The sequence below is a fragment of the Xiphophorus hellerii genome, chromosome 1, assembly GCF_003331165.1.
Source record: "Xiphophorus hellerii strain 12219 chromosome 1, Xiphophorus_hellerii-4.1, whole genome shotgun sequence".
Taxonomy (NCBI): domain Eukaryota; kingdom Metazoa; phylum Chordata; class Actinopteri; order Cyprinodontiformes; family Poeciliidae; genus Xiphophorus; species Xiphophorus hellerii.
The window spans coordinates 25,332,216-25,357,981 of record NC_045672.1 but is presented as its reverse complement, the minus strand read 5'-3'; the positions used below and the strand labels follow the sequence as shown (position 1 = coordinate 25,357,981).

Here is a 25,766-nt window from a genome sequence, read left to right as displayed (position 1 = left end):
ATCACTGAACTATGGAAACCCAAGAATCGCATTAGTGAAAAAAAATCCCGGTTTTCCAAATATTCAATTAAAATCGATTTATCACCCAGCCCTACAATCTGCAGGAGAAATGAACGGACATAGTCTTAATGTTCACAGCATTTATTTATAAAAGCTTTCAAACTGCAGACACATCACAACACTTAACAATTACGTGTTTTTCTTTTCTCTATGCTAGGACTTCAGCAAAGTCATAGAAAGACGTACACAATTAGAGTAAAAGCCTTCAATATTGAAGCGCATGGGTGGGGAATCCTCTCTGTATCAAACATGCACGAGTTTAGTGGAAAGAAGCAGCATTTGTGCGGGTATAATAGAGAAGATACTCCATATAGGAGGAGCAAGTTTCAGAAAACAGCAGGTGCAGCAGATGTTAGGTGAGTTATAGCTTGAAGAATCCATGAATAGCCCTGGTCACAGTCATAAACAATACCCTAACTGGTCTGCGGGAGTAGAGAACTGCATCATCTTCAGGGCGGGAACTTGCAGTGCCTTGCAAAAGTATTCATGCCTTTTATAGCATTTATATCGGTGTGTTTTATGTGGTTTCAGACTCAAATTAGTTGACAATTTTAAACAGGAAGGTCTCCTAATAGCAAATAATAATATAAAAAAGCAGAGTGTATTTGTGTTAAACTTGTAATGCGAAAGCTACCTCTCCCTCCGGCATTTCTCTCATGAAAGTGGATTCATCTGGTAGAATTTCAAACGGGCCAATCAGCGAACAGAAGAAGAAATTGTAAACGATGACGTAGATTTTTTAAATTTTTTTTGTTTTTTGCGCTGGTTTATAATTCAGCCTGTAGTTTTAGCAACGGTAGCGGAGGAAGTGAGCGAAGCCGTTCAGTCCGCGTTGGCCACGGTTCCAAATATTACTGAGTTAACAGTAACGGCCATCTTTGTTCGGTCCGACGCGTCTCTCTTTGCAGCAAAGGGTGGTTGTTTACAGCTCAGGCAATTTCCGGTACGCTACGGAACGTCGAACTGGCGCATTACATACGTCACGGGGAAAGTAACCATTAGCAATTGGGTAAAAATTTAAAACTTTAACTACGAAGCAATCGTTTCTGAATAGTCGAGGGTCCAGATTATGTACGAACTTTGAATCAAATAGTAAAATAGTGTAGAACAATGGACTGTTTTTAATTTAATTTTTTTTTTTTTACCAGGCTACCTAATTAGCTAGCGATATATATATATATGTAAGTGTAAATCCAGTCTCTTTGAAAGTGAACAAACAGCATCGTGAAGACCAAGAAATGGAGCAGGCAGGTCAGGGATAAAGTTGTCGAGAAGTTTAAAGTTGGTTTGGATTATGAAAGGGAGTTTCACAGACCACAATTCATCATTCAAAAATCAAAAGTATGTCATAGGTGAGACCAAAATGTACATTTTTGGTTGGCTTGAAAAAACTGAAGCATAAAACAAACCTTTTATTAGAAATGTAACAGTTGACCTTTGACCCAGTCAACTGTAAATCCAATTGATAGCTTGTGGCAAGATCACAGATGCTAATTTCAGCTGCAGAGTTTCTGTTTTTATTGGGAGAATATGTGGAAAAAATCGGGATGTATGAATACTTGTGCAAAACACTGTTCCTTAGCTTATGAATCAGTTAAAATTGCAAGAAGAGCTACAACAGAGCAAAAATACCCAGTTCTTTGGATAATGTTAATCTAAATTGCCTAATCTATTCTTCAGGTGATGATGTCAACATCTTGTCTGTGCTTATTAAAAGGTCAACAATATTTATGACCTAAATCTTTTTCTTTTCTTTTTTCTTTTTCTTGTGGAGGCATTTTACATTGATTTTAATGAAAAATTGAACTGGTCCAGCCTTTTTTCTTTTGTGCTTTACAGTCAGTTCTGCCTGAAACAAAGGCACGGCTCAGCTCCTCGTGTCCAAGAGATGTCTGTGCTTAGATAACGTGTTAAAAAACAAACAAACAAAACAAACTGGTGAAAGTTGTACACGAACACAGCAAAAAATATTACAAAAGATGCAGCCAAGCAGAAAAAGTTGTCTTACTTGCAAAAGTCTTACTTGGACACCAGTTGTCCAGTTTTTATGGCACACAAGTGATTTTTCTTCAATGTTTTCTTTCACAGCTGCATTGTTCTTGGCCCCATTTTCCATTAATTATAAAAAGGTGTTCAAGACCTGTAAACATTGCTGTTTTTATTGGCGAGCTTCTGAGGAGCAGCTGGTGTGATCGTGGTATGTAGCATTGTGTTATGTTTTATTGAACACAATCTGTGCTTTTTTCCCTTTGTCTCTAGCGCTGGAATTGCTACAGGATACTTAAAATTGATCTTTATGTTCACAGTGTATATATATATGTATATTTTCTTGCGCTTTTGGAAGAAGTTTTGTTTTTATTACTTGGGCCTGTTGTGTGCCAAATTATGTTATCTCTTTCTAACACTCTCTTTTCATTGCCCATCTAGTAACACACGTAGCCGGATTTCTGGGAAATTGAATAGATTTTTATGCGATTTGGCCTTTCAATTTCCACATAAACTCAGTGTGATATCATCAAAAACTATTATTAATAAAAATTTAGAACAAAGTGGAAATTTGAGAATTGGAAACCGGAGATTTAGAGGTACATGCATTACAATCCGTGATAAATAATGTTGTGCTAATCTTACATGTGACCATTGTTTGGCCATCAATGGAGGAGAAATTCGACAGAGAATTAGGGCAACACTAAGAAAAAACCCCCAAAACATTACAACAATAAAATCATAAAATTACGAGAATAAGTACAAGAATAAAGTCATATTATGAGAATAAAGTTAGAATATTACGACTTTATGACTTGTCTCGTAACATTACAACTTCATTCTTGTACAAGTTTAATGTCATGATGTTATCACTTTTTCTCGTGATTTTCTTCCTTTTTTGCTTTTTCTCAGTATGGCTGTAATACCCTGTCGTAGAAAAATGACTATCAGAGACCAAAGATCAGCTGCCTTACAACAACTATCCAATCATGCCATTCATTGCTGTTAGTTGCTTTGACGCAAATCCCAAACGACATTGTCTTGTATTTTAGAAACTTTATTTTCTAACACTAACAGTATTTAAAAGTAGTTTCTCTGTCCACATAAATGAACCTTCTGGCATCATATTTAATTCCTAAGAGGAAGTTGTGCTTTTTGAGAAGTATTGTGATTGGCTGATATAGGTTTTAGCTTTGCAATACACTGCCCCCTATGGGTGTGGCATGTTTACTACAACGCACAGTGGAGTAATTTAGTGAGTTCATGCAGATGAACATATTTCTTAAACCGATCCTGTGTGTGCGGTATTTTTTTTTAATTATGTGGCGGAGATATTTGTTTTTATAAAGACCCGGCTACGTGTGTACAACGGCTCAGACTGTGGTAACAGACAGCAGGGGGTTGTAGACTTTCTTCCCGTCTGCAGACCTGCTCCCATGCGCCAGCAGCTCTTGTATAGTGATCCAGTTGTCCAGGATTCTCCGACTGCGCTTCTTCATGCTCCTCCGGTGGCAGAGTTCCAGTATGGATGCAGGTTCCTGCTGCTGTGGCGCCCCCTGTTGACCTGCCGCGCTGCCGCCCTGCTCCCTATCACGCTCCCTGAGGCAGTCGAGACGGCTCTGCATCATGAACTCCCTGCGCCGCCGCTGCTCTCGGGCTTTCAGCAGTTGCTGCTTTCGCTCCTCTTTGCTCCAGTAGCGACCCATCTTCATTTCGCTCACAGCATCATCGTCTGTCGTCATTCCGCTTCTTTCCTCTCTGATCTTTATGGCACGAGCCTTCAGGAGGCGATCCCTCACGGGTCGTTTGGCCACATAGCGTGAGCCGTCGCTGCGGATCTTCACCTTCCACTCCATTCTGGGGGAAGCGGGCAGCAGAGGAGGGGACAACGCTGAGGGAATGCCATCTGGAATCTGGGGAACATCTTTACATGTGCTGCCCAAACTCATTGGACTCGCATCGTCTCCTAACTCTATAGTGCCCTCTTTGGGGAGATTCCTGAGTCCACCCAGGTGCTCGGAGGCCGAGGGTGTCCTCAGCTGCATGCAGCTCAGGTAGCGTTGTGGGGGCTTTACGTCCGTCTGACGGCGGGACAGATATGGGCTGTTTTCTGCGCTGCGTCCGCCGGCTCTCTCAGCTGTCCCATTGGTTCTAGGGTTGCGTCTCATTCCCCCATCCGAGCCCCTCCTACTTCCTACGTCCCGGGACAATGACCTAACCTTTACCCCCGGGCTGGATGTCTTTGCCTCACTTCCTCTCCGGTGAGTTTGCGGAGAGTATGGTTGGTTTAAGTTTGCTTGGATCCCATCCCATCTCTCTTTTTGTCTGGTGGACGGTGGAAGAGGAGACTGTCCTCCCTCCAGACTCTGAGTGGACAGAGACGGGTACTGTTCACTGACCAGAGGCGTGCTCCTGCAACTTTCTCCCCCAGTGTTGTAGGCACTAGTGCTGTCTTTATCAGAGCGCTCTCTCTCAGGAAGCTCGTTGATGTCTGATAGAGCCTGGTGACAAGACTCCTCACTCACCAAAGAACCATTTGTCTCCAAGCGCCCAGCTCCTAACCCAGTGCCTGCACTTGCTCCATTTTTATCTTCATGAGGCCAAACCTTCATACAACGCTCCCTCAGCTGCTGCATCTTCTGCGCTCTCAAGATATTGCGACACTTAAACTCCAGATGGCGCAGCTCTTCTTCTATGAGGGCCATCTCATGCTGCGTCAAACTCTCATTCCTATTCTCGTCCAGTGGCACATCCCCTTCCTCTTGTTCCACCCCCGGAACATTGCTGTTCTTCTCGTAGAAGCACTTGATCTCCAGCAGCTCTTTGTATCGCTCGCACTCTTCTTCGGTTAGCCCAGGCATCATCATCCGCATTGAATCTGCCATGTAGCTCCTCTCTAAACGTTCCACCAGCTCCAGGCCTCCTCCTCCATTGAAGCAGTCCAGTCCTAGCAGAGAGTCAGTGCTGAACTGAAGGTCTTGGGAGTGCAGTAACGGTGGGGTGTCCCCTCTGCCCGACAAGAACTTTCGCATGCTTCCAGGTGTGTTGGTTGTGTTTGTGTTGGAGGCACTGGTGTGGTCATCCCCTAGTAGGTCGTGTTCTGACGACTCCTCATAGCGTGTGCTTTCGTCTGTCCGGCCAACCCCGCTGTCCAACTCCTGGCTGTTACTCAGGACAGTCAGGAGCAAATCAGGAGAATCTCTGCTCAGCAAGTGAGCGTGATTGTGACTGGAGAGGACACCTCCGATCGCAGCGCTGACTTGTCCTGCACCTTGGACGGAAGGGCTGCTCCTCAATATGGTACTGCTGCTCAAATGAACATCGTTGTCCAGAGGCTCCAGTTCCAGCTCGTCTGGATCCAGCTGGTTTTCATTCTAGCCAGTTAATGAATTTAAATTTTTTGCATTACAGAGGAGAGGTTCAGTGTTGAGAAAGGAAGACATAGAAGAAATAATAGATTAGTAACGCATCTAGTCAATTGAAAATGAAAACATTTTCCTAATATTTGCAGTGAAAGGGATAGTATTGTCTTATATGTTCTCCAATCAAGTAACTATTATCTTCAGTTGCTATAAAATGCCGTTTTTATCAAATATAACTTAAAAGAGATTTCAACTGGCAACCCAATATAGAATTTGACTCATATCTTACTTGTACTAACATCTAGAGACTCTACTGGTGGACCATCAGTGTCATTCAAAACATCCTGCAACCATTGTTCACGGGATTAACTCTAATGTATACGACATACGGTCTTCTGCTTAAAGTTCTCACTAATCTGAATTCACATACACAAGAACTTCACTAACATCCCAATCATTATCCTTAGGGTTCAAAGCAAAGTGCTAAACTTTTGAAGCAGGAGAAGAACAGGGAGAAACATGCTAACGTTAGCTGACTTCAAATAGAGACATGTCTGGTTAGATTTATTTGTGGAATAAAAGTGAAATCTATGCTCGTCGTCAAACCCCAGATTTAGATTGTGTTGGTTTTATTAAAGTATTGAACTTCTATTGACAAATTCCCATTTTGGGAAATGACTCGGCCTGGAATCAGGGGACAAAAAAACAACAGCTGTGATTGTAACTCTTCAATTCAGTCTGCAATTCTCTTATCGGTTAAATGAGAGTAGCTGTCCTTTCTGACACCAGGTGGCGCCAAAGGTCTGAGAAACTTTAACCAGTTCAGTTTCTATTGAATAATTTGAAAGATAAAGCGATTTATTATGGTATAGATTTTAAAAAAGGGTTTATTGAAGACTTTTTATTATTCAATGTAAGAATGAGACAAAATAATATTTTTACTTTATGCAGTTTCTTCTTTTTAAGGTTGCAGTTTAATTCAGAAGCTGATGTAATAAATTGAAAGTACTTTAAACACCTTCCTCCCTTCCTCCTCTTCCTCCTCTCTGCAGATTCTGTCTAATTCGTTTGATTTAAAGGTGAACTGCAGGCGTGCCGTGGTGGCGGAGGGGTTAGCGCGACCCACATTCAGAGGCCTCGACGCGGCTGTCGCGGGTTCGACTCCCCCCTCTCTTTCCCCCTTTCCTGTCAGCCTACTTTGAAAAAGGGACATTAGAGCCCACAAAAAGACCCCTTGCGGGGTGATAAAAAACAAATAGAAAAAAATAAATAAATGTGAACTGCATGCAGACTGCTAGACGTGTTGTATTGATCCTCTTCTTTAACAAAACCCCTCGTTTCTTCATCTTCCTCACCATCAGATCAAGCTCTAATCTCTTCTTCTGCGTTTCCCTCTGATGATTATTCGTCCTTCCCTACCGCTCTCCCCGGCTTGAATCTTAATGTGGGACAATGCCCCGCCAATACAGATCTTATAAGACCTTCGCGGGTATTTACTCGTCTTCATATATTCAAACTGGTGTTGGAAGAGAGCAGAGTTTATTTGTGCTCTGTGTTTGACCTGCTCTGTTTTTAATGAGTGACTTTTAAATCTGCCCTGCAGCACAGAGCGAATACAAATGTTTCTGTGCTCACGTAAACACTGCATGTCTCTGTAATTATATTCAGCAGAAAAAGTTTGGCGGAGGAGTTTTGCTTATGTAGGATCTCATAATCTGTTAAAAGTGACCTTGTGAGTTCCACTACACTATTTGTCCTTGTTTCTGTATACCATCTTTGTTTTTAACATTTTTGTGTACATATTTGCAAAAGAGACAACTCAAAGACAAAGAATTATGTTTCTTTTTCCTCTTTCAATTGGATGTTGTCTTCTAAAATGTAATTTAATATCTGGCTTAGGGCTACAATTAATCTTTGTAATCCATTAATCTCTCTATTGTTCTGATGATTAATTGGATTAAAAAATGGCACATACTGCTGATTTTTCATTTAACCACTTAAACTTTTTAAAACAATATTAGAAATACATTAAAACGTGGAAATAAACATTTAAATTTCTAATTTGAATAAGAAATTATTATTTTTTTCTAAAATGCAATAATGTATTTGTATTTCTTTAATATCGGCGTCATCATTATTTGTTGCCAAGCTAAAAAAAAGTACTTTGAACATCAATATGTGAAAATTAATCAATCAAATGTAGTGCTAATCTGTTGAGTTATTATGGATAAACTGAATAATAATTAGATCGTAAAAGGTGTTTAAGAGATTAGTTTTTTTTACAGAATTTAAACCAGTTGAAAAAACTGGTTAAAACTATTACAATCGATACGTTTTTTAATTTTAAATGCAAAATCTGTATATTTTTTGTACAATCTTTACTTAATTATGCAGAATGTCTACTTTTACGTTTATATACTCCATTAACGATGAATTGATTATTAAATTAACTGATGATTATTTCAATAATCGGTTCATCACGATTAATCAGATTAACTGTTTAAGTCCTAATCTTGTTACATGAACTGTAAGAGGAACTGAGAAAAACGTCTTTCCAGTTCAACATTCAGAATCGAGTCTCGCAGCTCTCTTCCCCAAAGACTGCATATTCAATTTCCTCACCTCTATCTCAGGCCTTGCAAGGAGCAGGGAGACATTAGTGCTGTCCTCTCTGGTGAGAATAGCTACCGCCTCCTCTCTGTTCTGGATGTCCACTCCGTTTATCTGAGAGGAAAAGAGGAGGATGACTTTATGAGCTTATTCCAGATAATGTAAGGCAGCAGAAGCCAAAGACGGATTCAGTTAAACTGGACATGGATTCATATTTAGGAGGAATTCATAAAAGATACTCTAAGCTACAGAGCCTAAAAAGGAATCATACATTTAACCTATGACTGGACAATATACAGTATAAGCGTTTCATATAGATAATTGTTGATTAAAAAAATGTTTTGTGTTTGTTTTAAATATCTGAAATGGTGAGATGATCTTTCCTGTTTTATCCACAGTTTTCACTCCACAATGTTGGTTTTTATTTTTAAGCAAAATGGCGGAACTTAAAAACTGCTGCTGCGCCAGTTACTCGACAAGTTGTTGCTAGGTAACCATAGAATGACTGAGTTGCTAGGTAACCAAAGAGTGAGTGAGGTTAGTTGATTCCACCAACCTTTCTTAGCTGGCCGTGAGAGGTTGAGAATCTAAAATATTTCCTCTGCCTACATCTCCCAGAATGCTGTGCAGTTATGGATCGGAGTTCAGTGAATATTCCATCAGATGTATTATCTATTGATATTAATATATTATTATTTATTTATTGCCCAGCCCTAACTTAACCACTTTAAGTATTCACACATTATAATAACTTGCGATTTATTTTACTGAGAGTTTAATAGCCTAGAAAAAAGTACATTAACATTAAAATTTAAATAATTAAGCTAAAAAATGAACTAATTCTGAAAGTGCAGACCAGAGATTTTTATTTGTAAAAAAGTATGGTCTAATTTGAGATGGTCTACCATCTAAGACCCCAATAAAACACATTGAAGTTGGTAGATGTAATATGAAAAAAATTCAAAGGTTTACACCTGTAGTATTCTGTCTCCTTTACGGATCCGTCCATCCATCGCAGCGATGCTGTTTGGGTTCACCTTATAAAATAACAAGGTGTTAAAAACCACAAAATCATCGAAAATATTTAACTAATATAACTTTTCTTGACTTCACCTCTCCCACGTAGATCCCAAGGTCCTCCTCATCATCGGTTCTGTAGCACACCGTCAGACCCAGTTTATCCTGCTGACGGGATTTGTACAGCTCCACCTCCTAGAGCAGGTAAAGGGGAGGTCAGAGGTCATGGTTAATATGTACTCAAGGAAGAACAGCACTACTTAAACATATTTCTACTTAGGACTCGACGACACAAATAAAAAACTTATTAAGCTATAAGCCTTTCATATCAGTTGAATAATCATTGATTCGTTTTTTTTTCTGTTTTTAAATATCTGAAATACTGTTATTTTGTAATTTTTAAGTACTCAGGAGGCACCATGATGAAATCTTAAACTGCTACTGCAGTTACTTGTTGCTAGGTTACCACAGAGTGAGTTGCTAGGTAACCAAAGAGTGAGTGAGTCAGTTGATTCTGTTGAGTTTTTTGCTTCATTCAGTGAAGTTACTCACAGTGGGTTGAATATCCAGGAATTTTACTCGACTAAGTAATAATAATAATAATAATAAAATTATTCAAGTAAAGGTTAAAAAGTGCAACATAGTAAAAATATTCCTAAAGGGATTTTTTTTCCAAAAAGTTATCAAAGTAAATGTAGCCAGTTACTAGCTAACTCGATTTAAAAATCCCTGACCTCGTATTCCAGCTCGTCGTTTCTGTCCACTTCGTGCTGACTGATGTCGAAGTAGTCGGTGGGGTCGTAGTACACAGGCTCCGAGAAGCTGAGGACGAAAACATTCAGGAAAATACCTTTCAATTGGAGCAGCTTCTGGCCTCAAATGTGTATTAAAATGGACCAAAATAACAATATTCAGTTGAATATTTTTCAAATTCAAAACTAATTTATTGATCCCAAAGGTAAATTAAACATTGTTGTAACTTATATTAATTCGAAATCTGTCAAAGAGTTGTTGTAGATAATACAATTAGAGACCTAGTAAACAGGAGTGTCTAAAAGTGCGGCCCAGGGGCCATTTGTGTCCCTTAGATTTTTATTGTGGCTCTAGCTGCAGCTCAACAATGATACAAATTAGTTTTTTAAACTCTTGTTTTGAATAAGGGTAAAATTATTACCAATATAATTTCTTACAATGAAAAAAGTTAAGTACAACACAACATGTTTACAAACTTCCATAATAAGTAGAGCCTTGCTATCTATTGTTTTATTGAAAAGACAACTTTGCTGCACCCAAATCAAGATTTATTCAATTTATTAAACTTAGATAAATATAGCAAGTGTTTTGAAAGAAAATGACCCAAATCCTGTTCTTACACCAGAGAATAAATTTGTTTGACGGAGCCTAAAATAATTTAAAAAGTAAATGCATTTTATTATTACAGCAAATGTGTAAAATCCTTCCTAGATCTTTTTTTTTTCAGTACATTTGTATGATGACATACTAGGGCTGTTAATCTTATAATCTTATATATATTCTAGGAAAAACAAGAACATTTCCGAGCTTAAAGTAAAAAATGTGCTAGAAAAACTTAATCTCAGAAATTTTCTAGTAAAATCTTAAGAATTTCTGAAAAGTCAAACTTTCTCTTATATATCTTTTTTTAGAAAATTTCTGAAATTAATCTTTTTTTTGTGCCAATTTTCAACTTTCGGAGGTCAGAAATTTTCTTGTTTTTTCTAGACATTTTATAAGATTAATCTAAAAATTTCTGAGTTTTTGGAAATTAACTTTTTTTTTTCTATCTAAAATGGCTCCACTACGCCGTCATACTTTTGACTCCACAGTTTTGGCCCATGTGACCAAACGTTTGGACACCCTGTATCGAGCGATTCCCACTCACAGTTCGTTGAACAGATATGGCTCCGGCAGCGGGGGCAGCGGCGGGGAGGGCGTTGGGTCGGGTGGGGGCGGCGCTCCGCAGGGATGCTCTCTGCTCCGGCCCAGAGTCAACATATGCTGGAAGCTGATGTCCGTCTGGGTGCAGCTGTCCACGCAGTCGGCCATGCCCATGGTCACCGCCACGGGGCCCCCGGCGGCCGCAGTCGGGGCCGCGCGTCTCCGAGCGCCCCGCTTCAGGATGCTGGACAGCCGGGGGTCTCGTATGTCCAGGGTGGGATCTCCAGACAGGCGAGAAAGCTCCTTCGCATTCACCTGCAGCAGAAAATTAGCATAAATACAGATCGGTTTGAAAAACGACAACCATTTCATCTTGTCATTTCATCTCCTCCTATTTAGGCCTGAGCAGCGAAGTGCTGTGAAGGCCTATTGTAATCGTATCGTTTCTTCTTATTACGATTCTGCCCCCCTAAGGAATGGGCTTTTTGGGAGCTTTATCGTATTCAAATACTCAAAAGTCGCAAAAGAAACGGCTCAACGCCGCCACCTAGTAACTTTCAAAAAACCCTCCGCATTGACCTTACTTCATCGTAGAGACATGACATTTGGTACACTTGTAGATCTCCCTAAGACGCATAGAAAATACAATTAATGTCATATTGCAAGTCAAACAGGAATTCGGCCATTTTGGATTCAAGTTCTGATTGACCCCATTTTTGCCATTTACAGCCTTCGCATTTGACCGCTGGAGCTCCCGCTGGTCGCCAGGAGGTCGGAGCGGCGCTGAGCTGCGAGGGCGGCCCGACACCGCTGGAGGTTTTAATTTTTCTTTCATTCACTCAATGAATATAAATAGTATGATGGAGTATTAGATACAGATATCAGGGCCATTAAAGAAAAAAAAGAAGAGAACTGCCACAAAGTCTCAGAAAATTTGTAGAGAAAACAAGAAAATTTCTAAATTCTTAACTTTTGAAACCGAGTTTCAAAAGTTAAGAAGAAAAAGAAAAGAAGTTTTTCTTGCAAGAAACAAATTTCAAAAGTTGAAAATTTTGAAATTTATCTCAGAAATTGTTTTATTTCCAAGTTTTTCTATAAAATTTCTGAGATTAATCTTTTTTTCATGCAAATTTCATCAGAAATTTCCAACTTATTTTCTAGAATGTTTTTTTTCTTGCAAATTTTTTACTTTTCAAACTCAGAAATTTCCCAGATATTTTTTTCTAGCATATCTTTAACTTTCCAAGCTTGTTTTTTCAAGAAAACTTCTGAAATTACACTGTTGTTATTAGGGCCACGCTATGAAGATGAGAAAAAGTTACAGTAGAATAAATAAATAAAGTATTACAAGAATTTTCTTGTAACATATGATTTTCTTCTTGTAATGCTACTCCTTTTAAATGGCTCACATGAAAACCTGCCACTGTGCCTACAATAAAACAAACCGTAACCTTGTTTGTACGCTTTAGCCAAGTGCCAGTTTTCTGAAAGAACCGCAAGCAGAAAACATCAAGCAGTAGTTCAGAAAGTAAATGAAAGAGACCTTTAATCGACCATCAGCGTCAAAAGAGCACAGCATGTTGCCTACATGACCCCTCTGCAAAGAGAAACAGAAAAAAAGCAATAAAAATGTAGCTTTAGTGAATAGATTTCTATAACAGGTAGTAAAGGAGATAACCAAGGTTAAAAAGACCCAACATTTCTACAATAAAGGAAGCATGTGAATACGACAACATATTAGGACCATTGTAGACAGAAAATAAAGTAAAAATAAATAAAAATAAACTTCTGCCAAAAAACTGAATTTTTTTAGATTAATTTCTGAAATGTTCTAGAAAAAACAAAGATGTTTCAGTCAGAAATTTGTGAGAAAAACCTCAGAAATCTTGAGTTCAATCTCAAAATTTTCTCGAAAAAAACACATTTTTGAGCTGGAAAAGTCAAAAAATTGAAAGAAAAAAACTTTGACATTTTTAGATTATCAGAAATTTTCTAGAAAAAAAACAAGGACATTTCATTCCTCCAAAAGTCAGAAATTTATGACAAAAAGACTGAAATTTTGTAGAAAACCTCCAAACTAAATATGTAGCGTGTTTGATAAATATTTTTGACTGAGCTCAATATTTAATTTTGAAAATAAATATTTAGTTTGAAAATTACAATTTTAGTTTGGAAATAAAATGTTTAGTTTGGATCTAAATATTTAGTCAGCAACACAAATATTTAATTTCAAAGCTAAATTGTTTCTAAAATAAATATTTAGCTTGTTAATTCAATATTTAGTTTGAAACTTTGACGTTTATAAGTGCATGAATAATATGGTGAAAGTATGATTTTAAAAAGGTGATTTAAATTTTTTTTCTATATAACAGGCTAAATAAACCTGTTGTTAATTTTTTGCAGTGTAACTTTACAGACATCACCTTGTAAGAAAATGAAGTTTGATAATCCGTGCTTTTGATTTGTTTCTGCTGGTTTATGGTTATAACCCGTCGTATTCCTGTCACTGCCGGCTACGCTTTGGGATTTAACTCAGCACCATAAAATAATACAACAGGTCCCATTTTAAAGTGTTTTCATTGTTAGCTCAGATCAGCCTGAAGCAGCTGGTGAAACGGGCAGAACTGATGATTTAAACTGACATATTGAGCCACATTTTTGACCGAAAATGAGTCGGGATTCAGCCCGTCTTCGAACGTTCAGCTGCTGACCTTGAACGTCACCGACTCCACGTCTCTCGTTCATCCTCTCCTCTCCTCTCCTCTCCCTCTCTCTCATCTCATGTCCCCTTTCCAGTAATTGCATGTCAAATCAATGTTCCCATGTGCAGCCAAGCGAAAAAACTTTCCTGCCACATTCGGCTCCTGCTCCCTTGATATTTTCCACTTCTTTTTTATTTTGTATGTGTCTCTATATTTCTCTCCTTTCGTCTCTTGTTTTCTGTCCCCACACCCCTCTTTCTTTCTCTCTTGCCTTTCTGGACTCTAGGTTTCTTTCGCTGTGCTGCCTCAGCAGTTCTGTCGGCTCCGTCCCCTCCCAGAGGAACCGACGCCTCGCCCTCCTCCGCCTCCATCTATTTCAGCCGCTCCGTCTCCTTGTGTGTGTTTGTCCTTCCTTGCGCTAATGTTCCCCCATAAATCTTACTGTCTGTCTTAATGAGCTTCTTCGCAGCAAATGAGATGCTTTGCAGCCAACATGGCAGTTTGGTGAGGAAATGAATTAGTACTCTGTTATCTGTATGTTCTGCATTGTGCAAATATTTCTGCCTTGCATTCGTGATTTTATACAGAAAGTATCTGCATCCCCTCACCTTTTCCACAATACAAACCTATTTTAATACACCAAACAATCAGCAACACGTTTTCAGACGTTTGTGTAAATTTATAAGATAAAATTGTGCATGGACATACAAAAATATGAAGTATTAACTTCATATTTTTGTGAAAATATGAAGTTTTTCATATTCAATGTTAAATACATAAATAAATTCAGGGCTCATACCAACATGTCAACACCAGATGATTTATGATTCCTAAGCTACTCTATATCTGTAACACACCTAGTATCATTTGTAATTAGCATACATTATACCAGTGATATTATGACTATTAATTTTAACATTACAGGAGTAACAAAGTAAAAAAATCATTTGGATTTTAAAATTTAAAGTGGTATTTAAGTGTGCCATTTTATTTTAACTATTTGAAACATTCAATTACATTTATTTTCCCCAACAATGGCAGCAGCCATCAACAGGAAGAGATTAATCATTATTATTTACAAAAACAACACAAAAGTTGTTTTACCATAAAAATAAAATAAGAGACCACTGCCAAATGATCAGTTCTCTGATTTTAGTCTTTATAGGTCTATGTTTGAGTAAAATGAACTACTACTGACTTTTATTCTATGTGCTACTGACATGTCAAAAATTTTGTTTTTATTTGCAGTAAACGAGAAATGGTCAATGATAAAGATGCAGCGCTTTCAGACCTCAAATAATGCAAATAAAACAAGTTCATATTCATTTAGAAGCAACAATATTAATGTTTGAACTCAGGAAGAGTTCAGGAATCAATATTTGGTGGAATAACCACGAGGTTTTCAATGGGGTTCAGTGCAGTGGACTCTTCGTTTTTACCAGAGCTGTATTTTTCCATCCTGTCATGGTGGTTTGGTGCTCTTGGGGGCCCCCTGGTGGCGAGGGGGACCCTAAACAGCTGCTTAGCTTGCATTGCTTTGGGACGGCCCTGCATCCAACAGTAGAAAATAGGACGCCTTGTATGTAAAATGTGTAAAACTGATTTTACAGGCTTTTGTGAAGAAAACAAATGCACAAAATATCTTTGAATAAATCTATAACAGAAGAAAATGTGGGGAAAAACGTTGTGGTCGGCTGGTGTGTTCAGCCTCAGCGCTGTTTGCTCTCAAAGCCATTAGTAGACAGGTCTGTGGTCATGAGTGGCAGGTATGAATACTGATGGAAGAAAACGAAGGGGGATCTCATTTATTATCAATGAGAGGTGCTGAGATTGCTTTGAAGATGACTTCATGGAGGATAATGGTTGCTCTGCATTACAAGCTAGTCCGCTTCCATGTGTTGTTCTCTATTATCTGAGTTAGTAGGTCATCACATCTATCTTCTACTTATAAGCAAGACATGTTTTTTTCCCCTTCCAGATAATGAACACCCGGCTCTCCACACCCAACGCTTGAATGTGTTAAAAAACTGGAATTAAAATTCATAAAAAGTACTCGAGGATTCGCCGTGTTGGGGGGTGGGTGGCATGTGGTACCGGCAGCGGCGGCGCAGCTCTGGGTGGGGTTGATGTGGAGAGATGAAAGAAATGCAAAGAGTTCAAAGTGTGAAAAAAGCAAAGCATGAAATGTTTAGCAGGAAACGGGGAGAAGAAAAGGGGGAGAAACAAAGAAAACAAGGAGGTGAAGAGTACTTGCAGGTAAACAGACTCCCAACAGGAGCTCCTGGGAAATTATTAAACGGCTGCTGCATAATTATTGTTATCTAATTGTCCTTTAAAGAGCAAACCGATCACAGGAGCTGAGATGAAAACAGGCAACGCCACATTAGGATAAAAAAAAAAAGTCACATGCTAACGTTTCCTCTCCAGAGTTTTGCTTCATGTTCATTTCAAACAGCTTTCCTACAAGCGCAGAAATCCTCACCAGGATCACATTGGATTCCACTTGTTCAGTAATTGATTTTTCTCATCTCCCCTGCTTTGAAGACTGCTGCAGTCACCTCCTCAGAAAATCAATTAATCTGGGGACTGGGCTGACCATCTGCAGCTCCAGCTGTTTGACACCAAGCAGCAGAAGAGGAAGAACCGCCAAAACCAGAGAGCAGGAGCCGCGTTTTCCTTACAAATGTTCGTTAATATTCTGCTGATGGCGGATGTTGTGTTTCCATTAAATAAGAAATTAATTAAAATCATATGTGAATGAGTCATAAAACATCAAGGCAGTAACGAATGTGAACAGTCACAGGAGATATATTCATATTTCAGGATCAAATAGGAGCAATAAATCAATTAATCGCATGATAAATTAAAATGAGCTCAATATTTTCCATTTGCATGATTTTTTTATTTTTGTCTTTTCTCTCTTTCTACCAAAAACTGGATGATAAAAGTCGCAGTTTGGTGCTTTAGCCCAAACTAGCCTTTTTTAAGTGACAACTTTGTTTACAGAGACTTTATAATTCATTCTATTTGTCGTTTCTGTTTTTGTTAAATTTTTTTGTTAAAATTAAAATTTTATTCATATTTGAGAATGTGTTTTTGCATTTCTATGTCACTAGCATTACTTGAACAATATTATCGTTTATCGCAATAAATTCTGGGACAGTTTATCGTGACAGGAATAGCAAAGAACAGAGAGAGAAATGATCAATCTCATCCATTGATCATAATAGATAAGGATCAATTATGACTCCAGTGTAGCAGCTTTTTGACCAAACAGTCGACAGAAATTTAAAGAGAAAGCAAATGTGGTGGATTAGCAGTGTTTGATGGAGTCAGCCATGACACGTTGCTGCTGCCAGGAAGTTGAGCCGTTGTCATGACAACCATTGGACTGTCATAAAACCACAGTATTTAGTCAGAGGCATATTCAAGATTCGTTGTAAGACTGACAGCTACTGGAGCCCTTCGTTGTCATCCACAATGATTCTTTGAAGATACTTAGACAATATGAGTTATGATGTTTAATTTCAAATCAGTTTGAATGGAACTGAATGTATTTGTTGCCAGTTTGACGGTGAACACACCGCCATGTTGTTTCAGTTCTAAGTCTTGTCATTTGAGCAGATAATTGTTGTTGCTAGTGTGTTTAGCTTCCTTTAATATTGGCAATTAATAACCAGCTTTTACAAATATTTCTGTACACTTTTAAGAAGACAAAACTGACTTACAGGAAACTTTTCAGCAAGATATAGAGCTTGTTTAAAGTAAATAATCCTTAATATTGATTTATTGATTGGCTGATTTCACTTGTAACATGGGAGAAATGTCTTGTTATGAGTGAAATAATTTCAGTAGAAATAGTTCATTTTTTATCAATATAAATAAATTATTCACTTAAAACGAGCTGAAAAGTTACCTTGCTGAAAAGTTACTTGAAAAATGTACCGAGATATCGCTCTGGAAAGAATTAAGAGATCACTTAAAATGATCATTTTCTCTGATTTTACTCTTTATAGGTAAATGTTTGAGTAAAATGAACTTTATTCTTTTATTCTATGAACTACTGACAACATGTCTCTGAAATTCCAAGCAAATATTTTTTATTTCTTTGCAGAAAATGAGAAATGGTCAAAATAACAAAAAAGATGCAGGACTTTCAGACCTCAAATAATGCAAATAAAACAAGTTCATATTCATTTAGAAACAACAGTACTAATGTTTTAACTCAGGAAGAGTTCAGAAATCAATATTTGGTGGAAAAACCAGGAGGTTTTCAGTCGGGTTTAGTGCAGTGGGCTCTTCATTTTTTCCAGAGCTGTATTTGCACTAGAAACTGGATCAAAATACTTGGTAGGACTTTGTGTTTTTGCAGCGTTAATATTTTTTTCCAGCCGGGTTTTCTTGTCTCTGTCTCCGTTTGTTTTTCCAGCCCGTATCTGTCTGCAGGTCACTCATCCCGATGTGTTTACCTCTGGTCGAACGTCGGCTTGTTTCTGCGTGCCACGCTGAACGACGGCACACTTAGGTTTGTTTAACGACACGCGTTGTCATGGAAACTGCCTCCTGCTCCACACAGAGCCAAGAGAGAGAAGAAGAAGGGAGCGGCTGCCGGTTTGTCGTGTCAGTGTGGGTCTGTGTGGGTCAGGTAATGCGTGCTAAACACAACATAAAAACCAATATGCTTTATGTTTCCAGTACAGTTCTGCTGCTGTGTCTAATTTATTAGCTTCTCCTTTTTTGCTACCTGAGGCTACAGTCAGTATCGATGGGACGCACGCCGATGGGTGCCGAGAACCAAAGAGAAACGAATATGCAGCAAAGGGCTGAATGTATAATGCATGACTTTTATTCCTTCAGCAAGAGAAGCATTTAGATACAGTTGAATTTAACGGCCTGAATTAACAGCAGAACGTTGCCTTAAGCTGTGAAGTTCTGTAATTATTGTCTGAAAACAGACAAGCATAATTTGAGTTTAAATTTTACACTTGAGTAAAGAAAAATAGCCCCAAACTTGGATCCTGTAAAACTGAAGAACATAGCGTGAAGAACCATGAAGCTAAGATTTAATTACGTCTACTTTTATTTGGCATGATATCAGCATTAATCAGGCGGCTGCACAGCCAGATTTTCTGTTTTTCTGATTATTACATGCAAGAAATCAAACTAAATTTAAAAAAGCAGCATGCCGTCCACGATCATCCCTCGTCTGTTTAATAGTTTTGTTTTTTTAAGTTAAAAATGTGCCAGCTCAGGCTTCTGCGAGCCGCCCAGTTTTCATTAGTATCTGAATGCATGTTGACTCGCAGCCAGAGGCTCTTTTGCTGCTTCATTATGCCATCTGCGTTTGTTCTGCTGTCCCACGCTCCTCTGCCTCCAGCCAGCAGTGCTGCTTCAGCTCTAACAGACCGCTGTCTGTGGAAATCCATCCCAGAGTATCTGTTTACCTTGCACAAACAACATCCCTGCAGTGGCTCTGCACACTACATGACAACTCTCCACGCTTCATCACTCTTCCTGGCTGTCGCTGTGGACTCTGCTCGTCGCCACGCCTCCCTGTGTGTCAGCCGGAGCTGAAAACGCTCCTAAACGGCAGCAGCACAGTTAATCTCATTTTGACAGATCGGGGAAATCTGTTGCATGAACCAAAGGTTTGATTTTGACCTTTCGTCTCCAAAGATTTGTGGGGGGGTTTTGCTGCATACTTTAGCTAATAGGGATGGGCGTTTATTGTATCGTTTCACTGCAAAAACATAAAATCTTGCCAAGTGTTTTTTGTTTAGCTTACAGTGCAAATACATTTGTAGATTTAAAATAAGGTAAACAAACTTACAAGTAACTTTTCAGCAAGATACGTGAACCTGTTTTAAATCAATGATTCCAAAAAAAAATTTCTACTGAGATTACTTCACTCCATAATAAGACATTTTTCCCAAAAGTGAAATAATCTGCGAATGAAGCTAGAATTTTTAAAATCAATATTAAAGAATTACAGACTTAAAACAAGCTTATATATCTTTCTGAAAGGTTACGTCTAAGTTAGTTTTGTCTTATTTCAAATAAACAAAGATATTTGCATTAGAATTCAGGAGAAAATACTTGGTAATAAATCTAATTTTATTTGTGTAGCACATTTCAGCAGCAAGGCAGTTCAAAGTGCTTTACATCATAAAAACACAAAATCAACAGTTAAAACACTACATTTCCACAAGTCTTTACACGTCAAAATGTTGGTTAATGTTTCATTAATTATGTTTCAAAAGAAACTCTAAACAAGTGGGTTTTTAGTTTAGATTTAAAGGAACTCAACGTTTCGGCTGTTTTGCAATTTTACGGCAGTTTGCTCCAGATTTGTGGCGCGTAGAAGCTGAATGCTAAGTAAAGATTTTGGTAATATTTTGTGTTTATTAATTATTGTGAATGTTGATTTTACGTAATACTATCAGGATTGATAGTTTTACCTTTTTGTCCTCTGTTTGATGAAACCATCAATAAATACACAAGCGTAGTATCTCTGATTATTGACATAAATCACACTTCTTTATGTGACTGGTGTCCTAAAGATTTACAAATGGGAACGTTTTTCAAGAACATTATTTGTATTTGTGGGGCTGTAATTGTTGTGACACACAGTCACAGTCATACAATTACCTGAAAAAGATGTAATAAATCATTCTTATTGTCACTTTTATCGTTTCAATCAGAATGTTGTGATAAAACTTTAAGTCCATATCGTCCATCGCTAGTGACATGGCACACAGACAAACAAAAAAGATGAATAGCATTTTTAGTTTCTGGATATTAAAGACGTTTAAAGAGGCAGATTGTTGCTAGAGATGACTCTTTCAGGGATTGTTTGTCTTATTTCTTTCTTAGATACGGTTGCTGATGTTGAACCTCTTCTGGATTCATAATCAGCCTCCATGCACCATTTTTCTCCTCGGCCTTCACCTACAAGATTAGTGGGCCCTCCCAGAGCTTTTGTATTTTAATTCCCCCTTCCTATACGAAGCATTCATATTAATTATTTTGAAGGTCGAGCTGTAACACTAAAAACTACCTTAAAAAATGAGTTTGGCCTTTTTCTCTCCTAGTATCATTTGCATGTTTGTGCTCCCTTTTTTATCTCATTAGCCTGCCTTTCCTTGGACTCTTCCTCTGTTTCTCGCTCTTTCTCTCTTGGCATTGCCTCTGGCACCAGATGCAGCCAAGTCCAACATGCAACAGAGCCCCAGCTGAGGCTCTGGGGCTCCACAGATACTAAAAGTGTTGCTCTGCATAACCGTGAGTGCTGAGCGTTTCTCATGCTCTGTTAAGATGAAGATCTATTTAGGGTTGGGGGATGTGTCACCGGGTCGCCAAGCAGGAACGTTTGTGTGGCAAAGCACAGCCAGATGAGCTTACTCAAAGGCAGACTGAGGTCTCTGTTGGGGAGGCTGTAACCGTGGCAACGCCTCTCTTCACTTTATCCCGGTTTAACAACCCATCCATCCTTCTGGCTCTGAGGCTCCGTCTACTTTTGCGCCGTACGATGCTCTCACGCTATCGTAATCACAGTGAAGCATCATTATTCTAATTATCACTATCATTGTCGCTGAATGACTGCTTCATGCAGCAATTAGTAGCAAGGATAATGGGATAATGAGCTTATATCTGCATTTAAAACAATAAAATGAGATGAGCATCAAGCCAAAAGAATGGTTTTACCTCATTTTCAACCCAAAATCCATCTTAATTTGATTTATTTTGTTATGAGAGATTATAGCATGAGGATGTTTTGATCTTACATTTGTGTTGTTTTGTTCCCGTCCATGAAGATATCTGACAAGATGGCGTTAATGATTTAAAAAGCTTGTAAAGCTGTTGGTTATTGAAATTAATGATTTGTTCTGCTAAAGAGGAAAACACGTCATGTGACGTGTGACTCTCCATAACAATGCCTTGCATGTGATTCATAACGCCTGTCTTTTACACATCTTACATTACAAGCAACAAATTGCCTTCAGAGGGCGTGATGATCCGGGAACGCACCATGTTGGTCAAGAAAGCTAACATGTAGCATCACTGTGAACATGCACACCATGAAACATGGCTGTGCTAGCGTCACATTGTGGGGATGTTTTACTTCTCCATTAACAGCAAAAGCTGGAGATGATAGAAATTGCATGGAGATAAAGTCAGGGCAATTCTGGAAGGAACCGTGTTGAGTTCCCTTAACACTAGGACTCTAAACACCACTGAAGGGTGATCCATAGGGGGCGCTGGGGCGCCGCCCTCACAGATTTAGAAGAAGGAAGAAAAAAATAACAATGATCAGCAGTGAGTTTCCGCCGACAGACTCAGTGCTCTTCTTGAAGCTAAATAACCAATTGCGTTGATAGGTAAAGATAATAAACATTTAGTCACTCAGAATTACTGAATTTAACGTCTTTGGGGCGCCCGGAATTTCGCCCCTGTCATAGAAGATACCAGTTTCTCGTTGCCATGGAGATAACGTTGCTAATGGCGACGGCAGTTGAGGGGAAGCCTAAGAATTCTGACAATGCGAAGGATTTTCCAAATGACCGGTAAGCTACAGCTTCTGTTCCTCAGTACGTTTTATTAGTTTTAGCTGCCATATTGCTCTGCTCTTTTTAATTTACTTTTTCATCCGCTGCTTTCATTTGTTCTTTGCTTAAAATCAGCTATCAATGTATGAAGGTGGTTTATTTGACGCTTATATGCTGTGGTTAGCATGATACTAATGGTGTTGCTAGGACTTCTTTTTTAAATTGTTAATAATGATGCTGCTGTTGCCTTTTTTGAGTTTATGCTGATATTGTAATGTTAATGTTTGGTTTATGTCAGTGTTTTCTGGGTCAAATGGCTGACTATGAACATTCAAAACATCTCAGCTACACTGGAAATATTTACATCAAAACACACTCGTAAGTAAGAATGGCCCATTCAAAGTCCTGACTTAAATGTATCTGTGGTGAGCCTCTGACTGAGCTTCAGCTGTTTTCCACAAAAGAATGAGTAAAATTTTCAGTCTCTAAGTGTGTCGTTTTAAAAAGGATTAATTCAGAGAGTTAGAATACAAAATAGATTAGATTTTGCAATAAAGAATTCAGAAAATTAAAGCTAAAATTTTTCTTTCACTTTAGAATTGTGAACTTCTTTGTGCCACAAAATGGCAGTAAAAGAAAATGCATTGAAATTAGTTGTTGTCAAACTCAGGGCCCGGGGACTAAATCCAGTCCATCAGAAGTTTTTATGTGGCCCTCTAGACCAGTGTTTCCCAACCCTGGTCCTCAAGATACACTGCCCTGCATGTTTTAGGAATTTCCTTGCTTCACTCCAGCTTATTTCAATTGATGACTGATTAACAGGCGTTTGTTGAACTGCAATCAGTTGAATCAGGCATATTAAAGCAGGGAAACCTCTAAAACATTTAGGACAGTGTGCCTTGAGGACCGGGGTTGGGAAACACTGCTCTAGACTCTAGATAGCTACATAAATAGATCCTTCAAAATAAAAGTTGTGTGCACATCATTTTATCAATCAAGTCAAAGCTGGTTTTATCTGTAAACTGCCAAATTACATCAATGACAATATTATTTAACTCATTAAATGCAGAGCCAACTTTTTATTCATAGTTTTGACTGTTTGCTAATGGGTAGTTTTGTCAGTAAATTCTGCCACAACTGGCCCTTGCAGGACATTCATGATCTTTAATTGGCCCAAAGTGAAAATGAGTTCGACACGCTGTTGTAACAGCCCAAAATGTAAAAAGTTGAAGGGATGTGAATACTTTTGCAAGGCAGTCAGTGTTAGCTCAGAGGAGGAGAGCGCTCACCTGGAACATCACCCTGTATTGCTCCTCAGGCTTTTGAACCACACACATGTTGCACCCCATGGCGACGGCTGGCAGGGAACGACGGACCCTGCTGGTCCTCCAACCGAAGTTCGGTTCTTAAGGCAGTATTCTTTGTCTGTGGCAGTGGGAAAGCCCCACCCTCATTCACAGGGGCTTGTGGTGTGTAACACCAGTCCTCTTCAGAGTGACACGCAACTCATCCACAGCAGGGAAGGGCACAGTTTAATTGGCTGCGTCACTGTTCCGCCTGTCTTTTGTTGTGCTCACACGTTGGAAATTATTTTATTTGCAGATATTTTCCATGGAAATCTGTGTGCTTATTGGCAGATCTCTCTTCACACTCTAATTGTCCTGCAGGTTTGTGCTTCATTAATCAATCAGGCACCAGTTTCAGACATGTCAGTGCTTCTCCCAGACAAACGCGACAGTGCAGAACTCCTGCTGTAGCCAGCTACTCTGGGTCATTGAGATCTAGAGCTGCAGCATCGAGTAGTTACTCCCAGAAGACGCCCGCTGTGGCTGAACTCCCCCACTCTCACAGAGCTACACGTTCAAACAATGAGACCATCTAACAACTTGCAGAGGCTGCCTCATACTCCTCAGTCCCATATTGTCCTACCCTCCTGCTTTGCTCTCCAGGCTTGCTGAGATAACGTGTCTTTGCTTAAAGCCGAGTCAGCACTCTGTCTTGCTCTGGTCATCTACTTAAGGATCAGCATATGGTTAGAGGTATTTCTTAATGCAACGGCACTGAAACTCCTTGAGGGCATGAGTGGGATTGAAAGCTTTGTGTCAGGTTGTGCCCATGACACCATTAGCCAGAAGCAGCAAACCTTTCCTGTGCACTGAAGATAAGGTAACCTGCGACACACCATCCTTTGAGCTACAAGCTGCTCTACTTACAAACACACACCACTATTTATTCAAAACAATACAAGGCATTTATATTAACTGCACCTACCCTGGATCTCAGCAATATTCTGATCGTACCCTTCCATTAGTCCTCGGACGTGGCTCACTCAGTACTCAAACTGCTTCAGGGTGAGACTAGTGATGGATTATGTTTAGATTAGTGACCTCTTGAGCAGTAATCAGACAAGACTTCTAGATGTTGAGAGAAAATCAATAAAAAACAGCTCATGGATCAGTTCGACTTGTTGGCATATTGAAGAAAGGGTTTTTTTCCCCCTTGAAGTTCTGCAAACATGTCCCTCAATATTGATAGTTGCCCTGAAGACATCACTTTTCACAGTTTGCAGGGACCTGATCTCAATCTTAATGCAAGCTCCTCTCCTGTCTCCTTCCTGTGAGTCTCATCGTCTGGGTTAAACCTTCTTTTTCTTTAGTCCTTGAGCGAGGATCATCTTGTCTAAAAGGTCCATCGACAGGGTCGCACAAACTAATCCTCAGTCAAGGCTCCACAGCACCTGTTTCCTTTTTGCGTAAAGCCTGTAATCCCCCAAACTCTGACTCCTCTCACCAGCCACACACTGAGACGAAAGCTATCTCTGTCCAATTAGAAGCATGACAACTCGGCCAAAACAACCCCAAACTCTGGAGAGCGAGGCGCCAGACGCGCTCAGCAGGCAAGTGTGCTCCAACTGTCACCCTTTTCCATTTTCTCCTGCTTCAAATCTATCTACATGTGTCAGCCCTACATGACTGTCAGGATGATGCTCTGCCTCTCCTTCAGGATGACAAACACAACATGACAGGGTAAATATTGCCTTCGTACATTTAAGAAAAAGAGTCCTCCGCTGGAGAAAAGAAAAAAAAATTCATGTGGAAAAGTCAGTCCATTATGAACAAACAATCCAGCATGTCCAGATATCCCTCCCCTTTTTTTCTGGTCAGGCTGATTGTCGTATCCTCGTCAAAGTGTGATTTTATAGTAAATAAACAAAGTGAAAGCGCTGAGAACCTTCCGGGTGGTTGGAGTGGTGAGCAGGTCAGTGATAAATGCCCATTAAGATCAGAGGAAGCTCTAAGGGCTGATTGGAGACGTCTTGCCTTCTCCCTCCGGGGACGCCGGTAAACGCACTCCCCCCTCTGCAGCAGGGGGGAGGCACAAAAGGCACTTGTTTCCCAGCAGCGATGAAGGATGCAGATCTGCACGCAGCACCAACACAACTAAACCCAAATCTTCAGGATCCTGCACCTAACAACTCCTGTTTTCTGTCTCTTTCCCCCTCCACACCCTCCGTTTCTCCTGATTCAGGGCTGGGCTGCTGCAATCTCTTCTAGTCCCCCCTATAATTTTTACCCACACCTCATTTG

At 39.3% G+C, this 25,766-nt stretch overlaps 1 protein-coding gene across 2 annotated transcripts; it reads right to left on the bottom strand.

Moving 5' to 3' along the window:
* Nucleotides 1-125: 125 nt before the first annotated feature.
* Nucleotides 126-25,766, bottom strand: LOC116707915 (PDZ domain-containing protein 4). Of its 2 annotated transcripts, XM_032545654.1 has the most exons (8): nt 23,469-25,766; nt 12,475-12,528; nt 10,936-11,246; nt 9,770-9,857; nt 9,132-9,230; nt 8,993-9,055; nt 8,031-8,132; nt 126-5,420 (listed from the first exon to the last, which is right to left on the bottom strand). In XM_032545654.1, the coding sequence occupies exons 1-8, from the start codon at nt 23,526-23,528 to the stop codon at nt 3,420-3,422; spliced, it is 2,778 nt and encodes a 925-aa protein (XP_032401545.1). In that variant the 5' UTR covers nt 23,529-25,766; the 3' UTR covers nt 126-3,419. The 2 variants fall into 2 exon arrangements, with proteins under 2 accessions (XP_032401545.1, XP_032401622.1); XM_032545731.1 differs by lacking the exon at nt 12,475-12,528 and having other exon boundaries at nt 23,469-25,765.